Source organism: Rousettus aegyptiacus, unplaced genomic scaffold (assembly GCF_014176215.1).
Source record: "Rousettus aegyptiacus isolate mRouAeg1 unplaced genomic scaffold, mRouAeg1.p scaffold_m13_p_5, whole genome shotgun sequence".
Taxonomy (NCBI): domain Eukaryota; kingdom Metazoa; phylum Chordata; class Mammalia; order Chiroptera; family Pteropodidae; genus Rousettus; species Rousettus aegyptiacus.
In genome coordinates, this window is record NW_023416308.1 from 3,323,333 (window position 1) to 3,339,813 (window position 16,481).

At 42.4% G+C, this 16,481-nt stretch overlaps 1 protein-coding gene and 1 pseudogene across 5 annotated transcripts in view; both read left to right on the top strand.

The window, feature by feature from the left end:
• The first annotated feature begins 3,161 nt into the window (after positions 1 to 3,161).
• The window catches only part of SBNO1 (strawberry notch homolog 1), a 42,716-nt gene continuing 29,396 nt past the window's right edge, over positions 3,162 to 16,481 (top strand). For 2 of the 5 annotated variants that reach the window (XM_016153739.2, XM_016153741.2), the window contains exons 1-5: positions 3,162 to 3,324; positions 10,253 to 10,384; positions 10,902 to 11,006; positions 12,266 to 12,578; positions 16,153 to 16,253. In XM_016153739.2, coding sequence (XP_016009225.1) covers positions 10,253 to 10,384; positions 10,902 to 11,006; positions 12,266 to 12,578; positions 16,153 to 16,253 — 651 coding nt within the window. In that variant the 5' untranslated portion in view covers positions 3,162 to 3,324. The remainder of the gene's footprint in view (positions 3,325 to 10,252; positions 10,385 to 10,901; positions 11,007 to 12,265; positions 12,579 to 16,152; positions 16,254 to 16,481) is intronic. The other 3 variants (XM_016153740.2, XM_016153743.2, XM_016153744.2) reach the window with 3 other exon arrangements.
• On the top strand, positions 13,701 to 13,819 carry LOC118603510 (annotated as a pseudogene).

The window sequence follows — 16,481 nt, forward strand, 5'->3', positions numbered from 1 at the left end:
GGTGTAATTTAAACTTAGAAATGAGGCGGGGGGCGGGGGATCCCATCTTGCAGAAAGCCAAATTCTAAGGAGAGGGCTCTGCTCAGCTGGTGCTAGTGTCTCTGAGCTTATGGGGCGACCTTGTGGAGTTTGGTGTGATGAGACTAGTCCTGAAAACCTGCAAACTGGATACTGCAGCTGCTCCAGGAAGGAAATGCAGCTGCCGGGCTGAAGTGTTGCTGGGATGACGCTCACAGCAAAGTTTTCCCTCCTCCGGCTCCGCAGTCTCCCTCCAGCACTCCCTGCTGCAGAGCCCACCACCGAGACAGCTGGCAAAGCAGAAATGTACTTTTGCAGTGTATCACGAAGTAGAGGACAGCAGCTCAGGTTTGGAGCTGAGAAAGTCTTAACAACTGATGCATTTACCTTGTTACTATCCCTTCTCTTTGCTCCCACCTGTTTCGGAACATTGCGAGTGCTATTTTCTCCAGAAATGCAGTTTCCTCTCCTCTTTGTCTAGTTAGCATCTACTTTTCAACTCTCGGCTGAATCATCACTCCCTCAAGAAAGCCTTCTTTGACTTCCCTGAAGTCAAACTCTCTTGTAATAGGCTGATAGCTTCTTTGTGGCATCGTCACAGTTATATTTTGTGTAATTTTTTGATTAACGACCACTGGACTGTGAGGAGGGCATTAATCTCAACCACAGGGACCATGTCCTCCCTCTCCCTGGATTTGTTTTTCTTGAACTTGTGCCCCTAACCTCTAACACAGCAGCTGGCACAAAGTAAGGGCTCAATTAATATTTGTTGAAGGGAGTGAGAATTGTAGTTTCAATGGCCAAGGAGAAGTCAATACCATGCCTGAATCGGGAACCATCTGAATCATCTGCTTCCAGGACCATCTTTGTTCTGTGTGCACCCAATAAGTCTTCCTCCTGCCTCCCTCAGTCTCTCAGTTCCCATCCTGACACAATGCTACTTGTGTTGTCATTCTTAGATGCTCTGTGTGTACATGCAAGCAAAGTATATTACTATATACTCTCACAGAGAGATGCTTCATTCTTTTGAACAACTATTTCACTGTAGGAAAGTACCATAGCTTAACTAATTCTGTCTTCAAGGATATCTAAGTTGTTTCCCATCTTTTGCTTCTATAAACAGTGCTGCAAAGAATAACCTTGGGCATAATAACATTTGTGTGCATATGTGGTTATATTATCAATAGCCACTGAAACATCATCTTTTACTTTGGTTCAAGGTAAAGAGCTTATGCAGAGATGGCAGCAAGGATCTGGCGTGGATGCTCAGAAAAGTACCTCGAAGGGTCGATATTTCTAGATCAGGCCTCCACTTTCGGAATCTAGGGTGCAACTACAGTGTAGGGGCCACTTCAAAACTGAAATGTTCCATCCAAGCTCCAAAGACACTGATGCATTAACAGCGTCTTAAGATTTCTTTGCTGCTTCCTTCCACGTTTTCTACTTTCATAACATGAGTTTGTAATTGTTTGCTGTCACCTATACCAGGGGTCCCCAAACCCCAGGCCATGGACCAGTACTGTCCCTGGGCTGTTAAAAACTGGGCCGCACCGCAGGAGGTGAGGGGTGGGCAGCCAGGGAAGCTTCATCTGTATTTGCAGCCGCTCCCCAGCGCCAGCATCACCGCCTCAGCTCCACCTCAGATCATCAGGCATGAGATTTTCTCATAGGAGCACCAGTCCCTGGTGCCCAAAAGGTTGGAGACTGCTGACCTAGACCATAAACTACTCTAGTGGATACCAGTGAACAAGATAAATGAGGGCTTTGCTCTTATGGAACTGTTTTTATTATTTTATTATTTTTACCTTGATAGGTTTGTGTGTGTGTGTGTGTAAGGATTAAGTGAAATAATGGAATCAGCAAAGTGATTAGTCGGCAATTTAATGTTTGTGTATACGCATTTATGATACATGTTTATGTATATAAATGCTAAGTTGGAAGATTCATAATCATTCCTGCCGCGACTACATTTTTCCCTCTCCTTTACGTACACCCTCTCCATACTTCCTCTTGAAGAGCTGACACCTTAACCTCCAAGCGACATGGTTTGCTATCAGCACAAGGCAATGCGATGCACCGCCAGTAGGGGGCAAGAACCAACCAAGCGTGCCTATTACCTAAGCAACAGAGTCAAACAGCATTCTCACAATGACTTTACAAAAGGGTTACCAAGAAGTTAATTTGTTCATTCTGTGTTAGGTCAAATAATAATAATAATAATAATAATAATAATAATAATAATAATAATAATAAAACAAGAAAAATAATAATAGCAGCAACAATAAATTATTATAAGGAACTGAGAGGTGGTAGCAACAGGCCTATTTTGCAGCAATCATTGAGAGCAATAGTTTGTTTAGGTTATTGGGCGTGAGTGCGGAAAAAAAACTGGGTCTGACTGTGCTCACACTCCTTAGGATATAATGGCAGCGGACCTGCCGAGTTACTTGCGGTTTCACATTGAATAAAGCGCTTTGAACCAGCCTACCAAGCAATACATATGCGAATATTGTTTTCTATGATTGGATAGGTAATGAAAAGCTTTTCAAAGTGACAGAGATGCCACTGGGTAAACTTCCTGGGCCGAAAACACACACCCAAAGGTTTTCGAAAACAGCTTTGGGCCCCTCCTAGCCCGACTTTGAAAGCAAGTGTGGGACGCATGCGCCTGGCCCACCCGCTGACCTGCTCGTGGCACCAGGAGCGCAGACCTTCTTCCCGACAGCCAACGGGATAAGAAGGGTGGGGGAACGGAATTCTCGCGAGGTCTTTCAGCGCCGGCGGAAGCAGTAGACACGTGACTCTCCTAAGCGGCCTTCGCTTTCCCCCTCCCCCTTCTCGGAAACCCGGCCCCCTCACCCCTCGCCCACCCCGGAGCCGCGGTAATGGACCGTTTGGGTTCCGGAATTCTCTCGGATCCAACCACTGGTACCGGGTCGGCGGGAGCCGGCGGAGTCCGTGCTTGGCGGCGAAGACAGGGGGCGGTCAAGATGGGGGGGGAAATCATCTTCCTTCACCTAGGAGGGAGGCGGGGCGGAGACGGGCGCTGGGAGCAGGGTGGGGGAGGGAGGAAGTCACGTGGGCGCACGGCGCGCGGCGCTCCAGCCGTCGCCCAGTCCCCTCCCCTCCCGGCTGGGCGGGGGGGCTGGGGGGAGGGGCGTCAAGATGGCGGCGGGGAGGTAGGCAGAGCCGGACGCCGCTGCTGCCGCTGCCGCCGCCACCGCCGCCTCCGCTCCGGTCGCCTCTGGCTCTTCAAGCTCTCGCCGCCCGGGAGAAGCTGTTCCGGCGTCGCATCCCGCGGGGAAAGTAAGTCCTTCCCTCAGTCCTCTTCTGCTTTCAGACTCGTCCTCCCGGACAGTCTCCCACTCCCACCCTCCTCAGGGGGCCGTGTGGGGCCGGCCTGGGGGGGCCGCCACCTCACCCCGGCTTGGGGCCTCCCTCGCCGCCCCCCTGAGCTGCGCGACCCGAGGCCCTCGGGGGCACGGTCCCGGCGCCGGCCCCGGCGCTCTCGCTTCCTCCGCCCGTCAGCGCCGGGCCCTGCGGTCGCCGCGCCTGGGGCTCTGGGGCCCTGGGGACCCCGCTGTCCCGGGCCGAAGGCACCCCGTTTGGGGCGGGGAAGCACGGCCGGCGGGCGCCGGCTCCGCTCGGGTCGTCCCCTTTGCTTTCCCCGCTCGACCCCAGGGCTGCGAGGTCCGGGACCCGCAGGAAAGTGAGCTCCGCAATCCTTCAAAAGTCCTCCTGCCGGAGGGTTGCTCCCGGGTTTGGGCGAGTGCGGGAGGCGACAGGGTCGCCCCACATCTGGACCCGCACCTGCACTTTCCGATCACCTCGCCTTCGCGTCTGTGGGGAAGGTACGAGGGACACGTGGGAGCCCCCTTCACGCCTCACCCGGCGATGAGGTTAATTCTGCTTACAGCTCGCCCGCCCGCCCTCCAGACCCTAAGCGTCTCCGTGCAGGGGGAAGGCGGCTGGGGATCTGCTTACTTTGAGAGTGTCTGGCGTAACTAGTATCTAAAGTTCCCCAAACCAGTGGATGCTAGTGGTTCCCCAGCAGTGGTTTGGGGTCGGTTTAACCGCTGAGGAGATTTGGATGTTCCTGAGCCCTTGTGATTGTTTCTTTCCTGACCCTGGCGTCCAGCTCCTCCCCTTTCCACCCCGGCTTTGTGCTTCTGTTTGGTTAATGTTTGCGGACCACTAACTTGATCCTAGCACAGAGAAGCTCTTTTTATGTGCGTGCTCCGTTTACTGTGGGAGGCTTTTGTTTTGGGGAGTCGCTGGTTGAGAAACGTGGGAAAAGAACGGGCGAGAAAATGAGAGTCAAATAAAGCAACGTTTTCATCCATTGAATTGCGCAGCCAATTGTAACCGCACCCGGAAGTTTGTACTGAACACGTGTTGATGAGGGAAGGTTAAAAACTGGGTCCCCTTTGACCTTTGAAAGTTGATTATTAGCAGTTTATGTTCAGTTAAATGTTTCATATTCTCCAGTCAATCGGAATTAGAGACAGAATGAGGCTTATAAAGAGTCGGCCAGGAGAGTCTAGGACGCTGTCAAACCCAGAGTTGCCCTAGCGCAAACAGACTTAACACTTGCAGACGCTTGAACCAGCTAACAGTGCGGACGGATTCCATTTTTTCCCAGTTATTTATGGCAGTCAGAACTGATTTTTGTAAGCGGTGTGGGGAAAACCATCATCACTACACAAAAGCTAGTTCGTATAGAATTTCAAGTATAAAAAAATGCAGGATTTACTGTGAGTTCCTTGAGTGGGACATTAATTTTGCAAGCAAGGAAACATTTTATTTTCAAAATTTATTTCCAAAATTTACCTTATCAGAGAAGATATCGTTACTTTTTTCTCTGGGTTCTGCTTTTTATCTCTTTATTTCACACAATTCTCTTCAGCATTTTAAGTAAATTTTACTTTAGTTGCTGGGTAAGTGTTAAAAAGGGAGGCTTAGTGACTTACATTAGAGTTCATTCATTCATACATTCATTAAATGCCAGTATGTGTCAGGCAGTTGTAACGTATTTTAAGGGCTTTGCTGAAATTATTTAAAAACGGGCAGTATGGAGAATTTTTTCATGCTTTTTTAAATGATTTGCCTCAAAGACATTAGCTACAGTTACATTTTGGTATTTCTCAGTCTCAAAGTTGGGCTTCGATTTGAGACCTGCCACCCTTGAGGGACAGGATCACTCAGATCTATGGTCTGGTCTTACTCAGTAACCTGACTTTTCACGAAGCCAGCCTAAAGTTTATGTAAAGATCCTTTCTGAGAGGAGCTGCTTTCACATTAAATAGCCAGTTAATAACCAAAATGACCTAATCCTAAAGTTTTTGCAATATTTATTTTTTAATGCTAAATGACAGATCTACTTTGATGTGGTTGAATTTACTAAGTATTACGGACAACCTTAAGATAGTACTGAAATTTTCTGTAGGTGGGCAAGATAGGCTCTTTAAGAGCAGAGTCTATTTTATGAATGAGATGTGTTACAAAACCTATCAAATTAACTTGCTTAATTTATTTTTCAGAGGCAGTATGTTATGTATCACAGCATTGATTTTTAAATCCTTTTACTGCTTCCCCCAGTAAGAAATAGGTTTTAATGTTGACGTAGTATATATACATACATAGAACTGAAAAACTCATTTTGTGATGTTTACCCCCTGCATGCTGTGCACTGATTTTCTGTTCTGTACTGAAATATTTAAAAATACTGGTTGCGATGCACTAAAGTGATTTGACAGTCCAGTGTGTTCTGACCAGCAGTTTGAAAAATACTGGAATAGGGTGAAGAGTACAGAATCTTAAAGGGATGTGGTATCAGACTTCCTGAGCTTGTAATTGCATTCCATGCTGGTTTTGTTGTTACTCTGTTACACTGCCTCTCTGAGCCTCAGTTTCTCATCTGTGACAAGGGGATAATTTACTTATGGGCTATCTTCTGGATTAAGAGAAAAAAAATCCGACAGTATACTAAATCTCAAGACTAGCCACAGGAATTTGATGTAGTGATCAAGAAAGTTGTTTAATTTCTTCCCTTGATTTTTTTCCTGTTTCTTTCGTAAAGCATTTTTGAAACTTTGTTTATAATTTGCACATTCCTTTTGTGAATCCATTCTTCCTATAGGTTTTTCAATGAGGGGGGAGGGGCATTTTTCTGAGCAGTTGTTCCCTTGAGAATTAGGTGTTTAAAAAATACAGATGATCACTTCACAAGTTATGTAAATGTCTAACAACTATATTGTACACCTGAAACTAATACTGTCGACCATAATTGAAAAATAAAAAATATGTAACAATACAGATTATATCCTTTTAGGTAAAGAAAACTCTCTTTAACAAACTTTATACCAACCTCTTTCTCTTATTCTTAAGGAATCAGCACTCAGTAGACACTTAATAAATCCTTGGAATCAGCACTCAGTAGACACTTAATAAATCCTCGTCGATGGGCTGTATCAGCTGAATTCTAAGTGCATCATTATCTTTCAGATTATTAAACTATGTCAGTCATCACATCTGGGCTGCATAAAAACAAGTTGAAACTGAGTCAAAAATTAGACTTATTCAGCTCTATTAAATTAACTAGTAAAAAAACCTTTTATAGTTCTGGAAAAGATACTTGCTCAGTGATATTTCTGTACACATTTAAAGATGTATACCAGTTTCCTGGAGACACACTGACCGATTAACTGGACAGACTGGATGTGTGACACTTTTAGGTTGAAAAGGAACTAGCGTTTTGTAGAACTAATCTGGAAGTTAATTATTGAATAGATTGCCAACAAGTAGTTTGTATTGTGGGAAATAAAGTGTTTCATTGGCAACATGGAAGAAAACATTTTTTGGACGTACTAAAGTTCATCAAAATGATAGTTGCCTAACATTTATTTCAGGTAGCGCGGAAATTCTATGAGGTGTTATTTTCTCATTTGAAGATGAGGAAACTGAGTCATGAAAGTTATTATTTGACCAAATTGTACTCCTGGATGGATGATGTAGCCAGTATTTGAACCCAGGTGTTCTGCTCTCTGCGCCTCGTCTTCTCGGACGCTGTGGTGTGCTCCGCCACTGCAGAGACATCCCTGGTATCTGTTCTGCACAGAGCAGTAAAGATCTGTTTAGATCTCAACAAGAGGAACCTTGTCCTCGTGGATAGGTTTCAGTGTTGGTATTCTCGGTGGGAAGTGTATCCTTTCATTCTTCTGCTTGGCTATTGTTTCCCAGGATTCTCTTCCTGCCAAGGATGCCTCTTAGTTTCTCCCAACTACTGTGTCCTTGTTTTTTATTTATAATTGTCATTTTCACAGTGTATTATTTTGAAACAGGTGATATTTTTTAACGTATTTATGCAAAAATGGAATCATTTCGTCGTCTATTGTTGGAGATAGACTCACTCTGTTAGCAACTTTTAGTTTGGTTAGATTGAATGAATTTTGAGTAGGTCACTGATAGTGTCATCTGGGTCTATGAAATCCTTTGTAGACACACTGTAGCAGTTCTCTTCCACAGGGCAGTATTTACATTTATATTGTACTTAATGGGTTCAAAGTGGAAATGTTGTTTTTCCTCTCAGGAATAAATCCTACTTATTTGTAAAGTATGGAAGAGAAGATTAGGTAATATAAACTTTAAGGGCTCTCTTAGCCTGAGCCCTGAAATTCCTCGAGTCTGTAATAGTTTTAGAATAGGAATATAGTTACATATTAAGGATTTTGCCTAATGGAGTTAGAGAATGGCACAGATGTTCCCTTTCTATCCCTTTTCCCCTTCTCACTGCAGAAAAAGTGCAAATAGTGAATTTGGGCCCAATTGGCTAAGAGGTAAATATCTCTAGATTTTGTGTGTAAAATGTATGTAAAGTTAAAATCTTTCATTAATAGATTGTAAAAGATAATGTCTTCTGCAGACATTGTAACTACTCATACCAGAGGTCTCAAATTCTGATTCCTATGAATGAATTTTGAGGCCATTGATAGTGTTATTTGTAACTGTTGAAATCATTTCTTGTATGAACACCAAGTTTCTCCCCTAAATTCCTTCCTTTCTTGATATTTTTGTGGTTTTAATGCTCATTGTTCAGAAAGTATACTTCATAAAGTTCTCATGAATTCAGTAACACTTTAAAGTGATTTTTGTTTATTTCATGAGTTAATGACATTTTTTTTTTTGAGTGTAATTAGACAGGCCTTGGTGTGCATCTGATGGATTAATGGGGCCCTGGGCCTCAAGGGTTCTGCGGTCTGTAGTTTAGGAGTCGCTGGTTTAAAACAATGTACTTTTGTTTCAAATGTAAATAAATCATTATTTCTGATATTACTTTTAAAAGACATTTTGATAATCTCGAGTTCTATTTAGGTCAAGGTTAGCCATAGTAAGTAGGTCAGGACCCTCAATTCCCACAGGTCGTTGGTTCTAACGAAGTATTTTATGGATTGAAAAGGTTTTAAAAGCATTGGTTTAGCTCTCATTACATACTTGTACTAGGATGATTTGTAAAGTATGGGCAACTGTGTCTATATTGGAAAAATGGATCAAATCAACTTCATTTTAAATCCATGTTGGGATATTTCCACTGTTTGTCTCGGACATTCATTTCTTTTATACTATTGTCATCTTGCTAATACTCCACCTCTTCCAATTTTTTAAATTAAGTGTTGAAACTTAAGGGTTAACAACATTGACTTCTTGATCTACTTGTTGGAAAGAGAACACATGGGCTTTGAAGTTTGAACAATCTAGATCTGAGTGGTTGAGCTTGGGCAGGTAACTTAAGCTTTCTGAGCCTCTGTTTCATCTCTAAAATTATACCTGTCTAGTTTAGGGTCGTAGTCTCGAGCTGTAAATGAAGAGCCTAACACCGTGTCAGGCTTGTGAAAGATACTCAGTCTCAGGCAGTTCCCTTCCTCCTTCCTGCTCAAAATGTTTTCTTTCTTAGACTGCTTTTCCTTTTTCAAAAAAATTTTGGGGAAATCTCCTTTGGGCTCTGCCCTTTCTCCCATCCTTTGAACCGCTGGTCTGCCCTTAGTTTTATTTCTGGATATCTTTGGTTTTCTACCTTAAACTCCTTCATTTTTCCATTAGAACTTCTTTCTAAATGATACATAGCTTGTGTGACATAGACCTACCTAGTATAATTTCTGTTAAATATCTTGCTTTCATCTAAAACAGTAGTTTTTATGTGTCGGAAGTCATAGTCATGGCATTCTTGGCCAACACCTTTCTTTTTGTAGGATTAATGAAACACATTTAATTTTATTGCATAGTCTGAGAACAAATAGACTAGCTGAAAATAAATTATTTATATAATGTGAAATTAGTTTTCTGAGAAAAACAAGTTACATATTTCTCGGATATTTGTCTATTTAAATGGGTTATGTCAGATAAATTAATGAGAAAAGTTAAAATTGAGAAAGCTCTGTTAAGCTGCTGTTCCATTTTGGTGGTAGGATACTTTGATCTGGCTCCCGAGAGGGCAGTTGGGAAACGCCAACCTAAAACGTATTTGCTTGCTCCTAAATAGGAATTTCCGCCCCCAAATTCCATGTAACTCATCTTTCAGATCTCCTGGGCTCAACTTTTATTTGTTTACTTTCTCTTGGCTTAACTCTTAATTATCTATCAGCTCATGCTTTTTTGTGTGTTTCATCTTCTCCCTTCATTTTGAGCTTTTGCTTATGGATTCTCCTTCCTAACTAGCTTGGAACCCGTCGCCCTTCTCTCTCTCGACACCCTGCTGGCGTGGCACAGGACACCCTGCTGGCGTGGCACAGCATCTTCCTCCTGGTCTGCCGCAGCAGCAGGGTGGGAAGAGAAAGAAGAGGCTGCTGTAGCCGCGTCCTGAGATGTCTCCTGCTTCTGGCCCGAAGAGTGCCAGCGTCTTTCACGCCTCCATGAGTTTGAATACACTGTCCAGAAGGTCCTCGTCCACCTGGCAATTTCTTTTTCGAGACTGGGCTTGACTATCATCTTTGTTACCTCCCTCCCTACGAAGTTCAGCATTTCCTTCTGTTCCCGCAGCATGTTGTAGACATAGACTCTTGCTGTGATTAATATACTTCGTTGTCATTTCTATCTTAATGTGAATTTTTTGGGACCTGCCTGCCAATCTAGCAGGTTCTCCATAAATATTGAATGAATGGGTCTCGTAGAAAATGTTGGTTTATATTTAGAATTGTCATTTTAAGTTTTTTATGTTAATGTTTAATATTTTATTCTAAAGATGGTGGAGCCAGGGCAAGATTTACTGCTTGCTGCTCTGAGCGAGAGTGGAATTAGTCCGAATGACCTCTTTGACATTGACGGTGGAGATGCGGGGCTTGCAACTCCAACACCTACCCCTTCAGTTCACCAGGTAAGAGTTTTCCAAAGCCTCTGTACAAAGAGTATTTTCTTGACTTTAATTTTTATAAAAGTAGATGTTATTAAGCCTTAACTTTAAATCTGCATGTGAACATCATTATTATGTTGAGTGTTAGTCTTCTTTCATGAGGCAGAAAACATTTGCAATGAAAATCAAGACATTTATTGCTTTGATATATATGTAAAAAACCTAAGAGGCCATTGTTCAGGGTTTTGATGGTCGATCTCCTTAATAGCTGTCTTTGTAGTTTATAGGAACATTTTTGTGAGGTTTCACTAGACACATTCTCTGGGAGCAAAAATAAGATTCTGGTGTTAGTGTAGTTTTGCGAAGATGTTATGCTTGCAGAGATTGTTATTACTTTATACCTGGTATCAGTGATTCTACATTCCGTTTGAATGTAAAGCTTGACTTTTTTATTATAATGAAATAAATACCTCTCTTGTTCTCGAAGCGGAATTCACTGCCGTCATGCTTTCTTTCTTTCTTGGTGTTGTTTTCTCTCCAGTCAGTGCCACTTAGTACACTAGAACTAGGTTTGGAGACTGAAGCAGCAGTTCCTGTAAAGCCAGAGCCAGAGACGGTGCCTACTCCCGCACTATTAAATGTTAGGGTAAGAATTATTTAGATTCAACATTACTGCTCAAGTAGTTTAGGATCGTAGTAAGAAAATGACCTTTAATGTGAAACAGTTTTCTCACTAGTTCTGCTTTTCACTACTTATTTCCCAATATTCTACTCTTACTGCCTACTTTGTAAAATATTCGTTTCATTCTTATGGTAGTTACATTGGTCAGGAGAAAATTTGGATGAAACAATTTATTGCCGATGATAAAAAAAATTCATGAAGTGAAGATAAACTATACATTATCCTCCTACCCTTTTCATTTTTACTTATTTCAGCTTTCATCCAATTGGTGTATATAATTTTTGTGTGATTATAATTGCGCTTTAACTATGGAGTTCCTCTGACCTTACCTTAGACACAAAAGCGAGTATGAACTTAAGCTTAGTGGTATAAAATTATTGGACACACTGGTTAAAATTTTAACTTGTAATAAATTATTATTTTTTTAAAGTGATAAATAGTATCTAGAAGATTGCTGTTGTTGGAGTTTTGGAGAAATAACAGCCTAGGGAGGAAAGGAAATAGAAATATATTTAAACTTCTAAAAGTATCTCAGTTACACTTCAGTCGCTTGTAGACATGGACGTGTCATTATCTTCAAAGCTTTTTTTGCATTTTGTCCGGCTCCTACCCTCTCCCGTGTAGAAAAATGCTATGTAGCTTTGTTTTAGGTTCAAAGGTAGCACCCACAGTATCACCAGTATTTGTAATTTACTTGGCTGGATCATTTGTGTGACATAGGAATTTGAAACTGCTTGGTGGTTTTATCTCGTCCTGAATATTAGTATAGTCTATATAATCACAAACAGAGCGCCGGGCAGGAGTCATAGAATGTTAGAACCAGCATGTGGTCCCCCGAGAGCCTGGGCCTCCAGAAGTGGGGTGATCGCCCTGAGGTTCTCCACCTAGTTGGGGCAGTGCTGGGGTTAGCAATTCTTCCTGTTCTTATACTACATGGGGTTACCGTGCACCACAGCTTGCTTAGGATCGGCCCGTTTTATGTTTGCTGTCCCTGACAGTTACATAAAATGTCACACTACTATACCTTCTTTTCTTCAGAGTGGTGTGTTTGAACATGGTAGTTTATAGCTAATCATATTGAATTAAAAGTGAAGTGTCAATGGTTAGGTAAGAATCAAAGTCAGTTTTGGATTTTTAAGTGGCCTGCTGTGTTCGTGGACATGGGCCACATCGGAGAGTAAAGCATTTCTCAGTGGTGTGACACGTGTGGTTTTCTTTTCCAGCAGCAGCCTCCGTCTACGACAACATTTGTGCTGAATCAGATAAATCAGCTTCCACCCTTGGGATCTACAATAGTAATGACTAAAACACCACCGGTAACAACGAATAGGCAGACCATCACTTTAACGAAATTTATCCAGACGACCGCAAACACACGCCCGTCAGTCTCAGCACCAGCAGTACGAAATGCCATGACCTCTGCCCCTTCAAAAGACCAGGTTCAGCTGAAGGACCTACTAAAAAATAATAGTCTGAACGAACTCATGAAACTGAAGCCCCCCGCTAATATCGCTCAGCCAGTCGCAACAGCAGCCAGTAAGTCTTTCTCTTTTCAGTAGTGTCACCTGTCCGCTCTTGGTAAGATACATCCGTGTGTTTTTAAGGGGTTGCTACAGTCTTAAAAAATTAGCTACAGAAGAGGTAGTAACTTCATGATTCTTATATTTAGAGTGTTTACACAATTCAAGAAAAGCAAAAATTTAGCAGCCTTAGCTTTAGCTTTGAAACGACGTGTGAAATTAACCAAGTGGCCTCATTGACAGCATGAGATCGTAGTTTTATATATTGTGAACATTTTTCTCAGTCCTTTCAATCAGTGCTTCGCAAACTTTATGTGTTTATGAATCACTTGGGGATCTTACTTAGAAACGATCAGATTCGGTCGGTCTTGGGTGGGGCCCAGATTCTTTGCCTTTTACAGCCTTGTGATCGTGCCTGTCATTGGCCTCATTCCTTGTTGGGTAGTCGTGTTTTTAGTATATTTTCTTTTAAAATAAATGCACTCTCATTATAAAATAATTATATATTTTTTTGAAGAATGAACACCCATAATGCTTTCATTGTAACAGCTTTATTGAGGTAAAATTTACATACCATAAAATTTACCCTCTTAAAGTGTACGATTCAGTGGATTTTAGTATATTCCCAGTGTTGCGCAGCTGTCACCACTAGCCGATCCATAACACTTAAGGATAGGTTTAGATTTAAAGTGAAAAAAGGTCAACAATGGTTTGATCACACCTTTTTAAAGAAGTCATTAATGCATAAAGAATGTAGATTTTATAGTTTTTCTTCCCTAGAGTGGCTTTTTTGTTCCTTATTTATTCAAGACATGCTGAGTGCCCGTTGTGTGTCAAGCGCTGCTCCGTGCTTTTGAGGCTGTGGTTGGGAAGAAAACTGTTGAAATCTCTCCCCTCATGGAGCTTTCACTCTAGTGGAGAGACACAGTAAGTTACATAGTACGCCAGATAGGGATAAGTGCTCTGGAGAGAAATGAAAAATGGGAGATGGGCTAGGAAGAGGTTATAATTTTAAGTGGAGTGCTCAGAGGAAGCTTTGTATTTAGTAAGGGAATTTTTAAGGGCAAAATAGAATTCATTCATCCTTTTTTTCAAACTTTGGCTATATCAGATTTTAGTAATATAGTTTAAGAAATTGGTCTATGGCCACGCCACCCTGAATAAGCCCGATCCTGTCTGATCTCGGAAGCTAAGCAGGGTCGGCCCTGGTTAATACTTGGATGGGAGACCGCCTAGGAAGTCCAAGTGCTGTAGGCGTAAAAAATAAAAAATAAGGGATTGTTAGCTGACAAGGTCCTTGCAATCTGTGAGGTCAACCAAGGGTTGCCTTACCAAAAAACTGGAAAGTATAAACTCGAGGGATGCTCTTTCCTTCCCTTCTCCCTTGAACTTGGTAGTGTTTGAGTCCCTGTGTAGTAATACCATGGTGGACACTGTGGAAGGTGCTGGCTCTGACTTCACTTATATCCTCATCTGACCACTAGTTTATAGTTTTAGCATAGGAATTGGCTTTATTTTATTTATTAATTTTTTTGAGAAGTTTCTTTGAGATTGTTGTATTTTTGGATTAAGGGAATAGAATGGAGGTTCCTGGTGATTTATACTAGTACATAGCATCCCATCAGGCTCTTGGAATGAGGCAGTGGGTACTGCCTCAAACAGCTGCTTTGCCTTTCTGATTGTGGGAGATAAATTTTAATATCCAGTAGAGACCAGTAGATAATTTTGTAGCAAAATTGTCTGTTTGGAAGTTATAATGTGCTCGCGTTTTAAAGTAGAGGGCCTGAGGTATTCCAAAGAAGAGGGCAGGACGTATTTGTACGATGATGTTGAACAAACTTTGTCTCTCATGACAGATGAAATAAAAAATATCAGATAATCTAATCTTTACGTTTGGGTCTGTTCTTGTGGCCTTAAGGCTATAGGCTATAGTTTTACTCTCACCATCATTGTCCTGGACTAACTCATCCTGGAAGTTAGGTGCCGCTTGCAGAATCTTTTATTTTTTAAAATAACACATCTTTATTATCTTACACTTCTGTGAGTCAAAAGTCTAACACTGTTTCAGTAAGCTAAAGTAAAGATTTTAAAGCAGGACGTGTCTAAGTCATCTTAACTGACTTAGGACTGATTTCCATTTTCTGCCATGCAGAGCAGGACTGTGCCCCAGACCTAGCTGCGGTGCAGGGTGGAATCTAGAATGGCCCCCGGGAGGCTCGGGAGTGATCAGCAGTTAGGAAAAGCTACTTTTTGTTAAAATCTTTGGATTTAATGAGTAGACAGGGTGCTGCTTTTATGTGGGTGGCTTTCTGAGTAGTCCACTCCTCGAATCGGCGTCCGCTTTCATCACCTAAAGGAGCGGGTATGTGCCATTGCGAGGAAAGTTTAGAGGGCACAGCAGAAAACAGGAGGGACGTGGAGCTGACCGAGTCATATCTGGTCCAGTAACATCTCCCACGTCCAGTGTAGTAATTTTTAAAAGATAAAAGACTGCAAATTGAGGCCGTCCTTGTTTGGAACCCTGAGAAACTCATACGAGGCCGGGGCTGAAGAAGAAACAGACTAAGCGAATGCTGGAGATAAGCATATGTTTGCGTGGTGGGAAAGGGTTATCTTTTTACTGAGAGGAGAACATTAAAAGCGTGAAACTGCACAGAGCAGCCCTTCGCGTGCCTGGTTTCCTACCTGTGCGGCGGTGTCCCTCGGGAGCCCCCAGCCCTTCAGCTTCCTCTTCGGGTTCTCTCTGCTGTCTCACTCGAGCCCCAGTCCTGTCACTCGCTCTCTGACTTTTTCCCTGGCTCTCTTCTCTTTCTGTACTTTAACCCTAGTCATTTTGGAGTCCCAAGAGACAGGCCTCCCACATACCGCCCGTCTCAGTAGCCTAGACAAGCTGTTATCAGTGCCCCCATGTGCTTTTCACACGGTGATCTCGAGAGCCCCAGGTACCAGGAGGCTCCGGGGTCCTTGGAGGGCGGGCCGGCCACAGCGCTCCGGACTGCCCGGCCAGGCAGTTCCACTTCGGTTCCTGTTTGGAGTGAGGGCCTCTCTCGCTGTATCCGAAGAGTGCGCAAGCCGCTGGTGTAGGAGAGGAGCGGTTCACTGTTTGGGTCTTTATTCTGAGGAGAGGAGGCAAACAAAGTTCTCCCTTTTTTTCTCCTCCAGAAATAATTATGTTGCCTTGAAAGTTAATAAGTCGCATCAGCTCAGGTGAGATGGAGTCTGTCTTTGTGAGAGCACCAAGTTTTAGTATTTTTCTAATGAACTCAAAGTATCTGAAAGCAAGGCTTGCTCCTGGGATTTGTATTGAAATGAACTATCGAATAGTTCTGGTTATGGTGTCTTCATGATGAATTGCTTCAGATCTTCTGTGCACACATTTCCTTTAAGGTTACTTGCTTCCTAAGGTTAATGATTTTTCCCATAATGGCACATAGCCGCCTTTGACTATTTTCATCCTTACACTTAAGTTAGTGATAAGCAGATTGGTATTTTTCAGTTTATGAAGTGGGTAAACTCTATTGAATTTTTTAAAATTGTAGAAAAAGAAGTAGAGAATGCATTCTAAAATGTAAATTGATTCTCCCTTTCAGCCGATGTGAGCAATGGTACAATAAAGAAAGAGTCTTCTAATAAAGAAGTAGCAAGAATATGGATAAACGACATGAAAATGAGGAGTTTTTCCCCCACCATGGTGAGTTTCAAAGCCTCATCTGTGATTTTGTGTAGCATGAAAGTACACTTGGCTAGAAGAACTCTAATGTTACCTCAGAAGACTTTTTTCAGGTGAAGGTGGGCTACTCAGCTATATAAACTAATGAATAAGTATTAAATCTCACTGGAATAAATTAAAATACACTAAAGGTGATTATAACTTGCGTAGTTGGTAGGATGGATGTAGTATTACATGTATTACATCCTT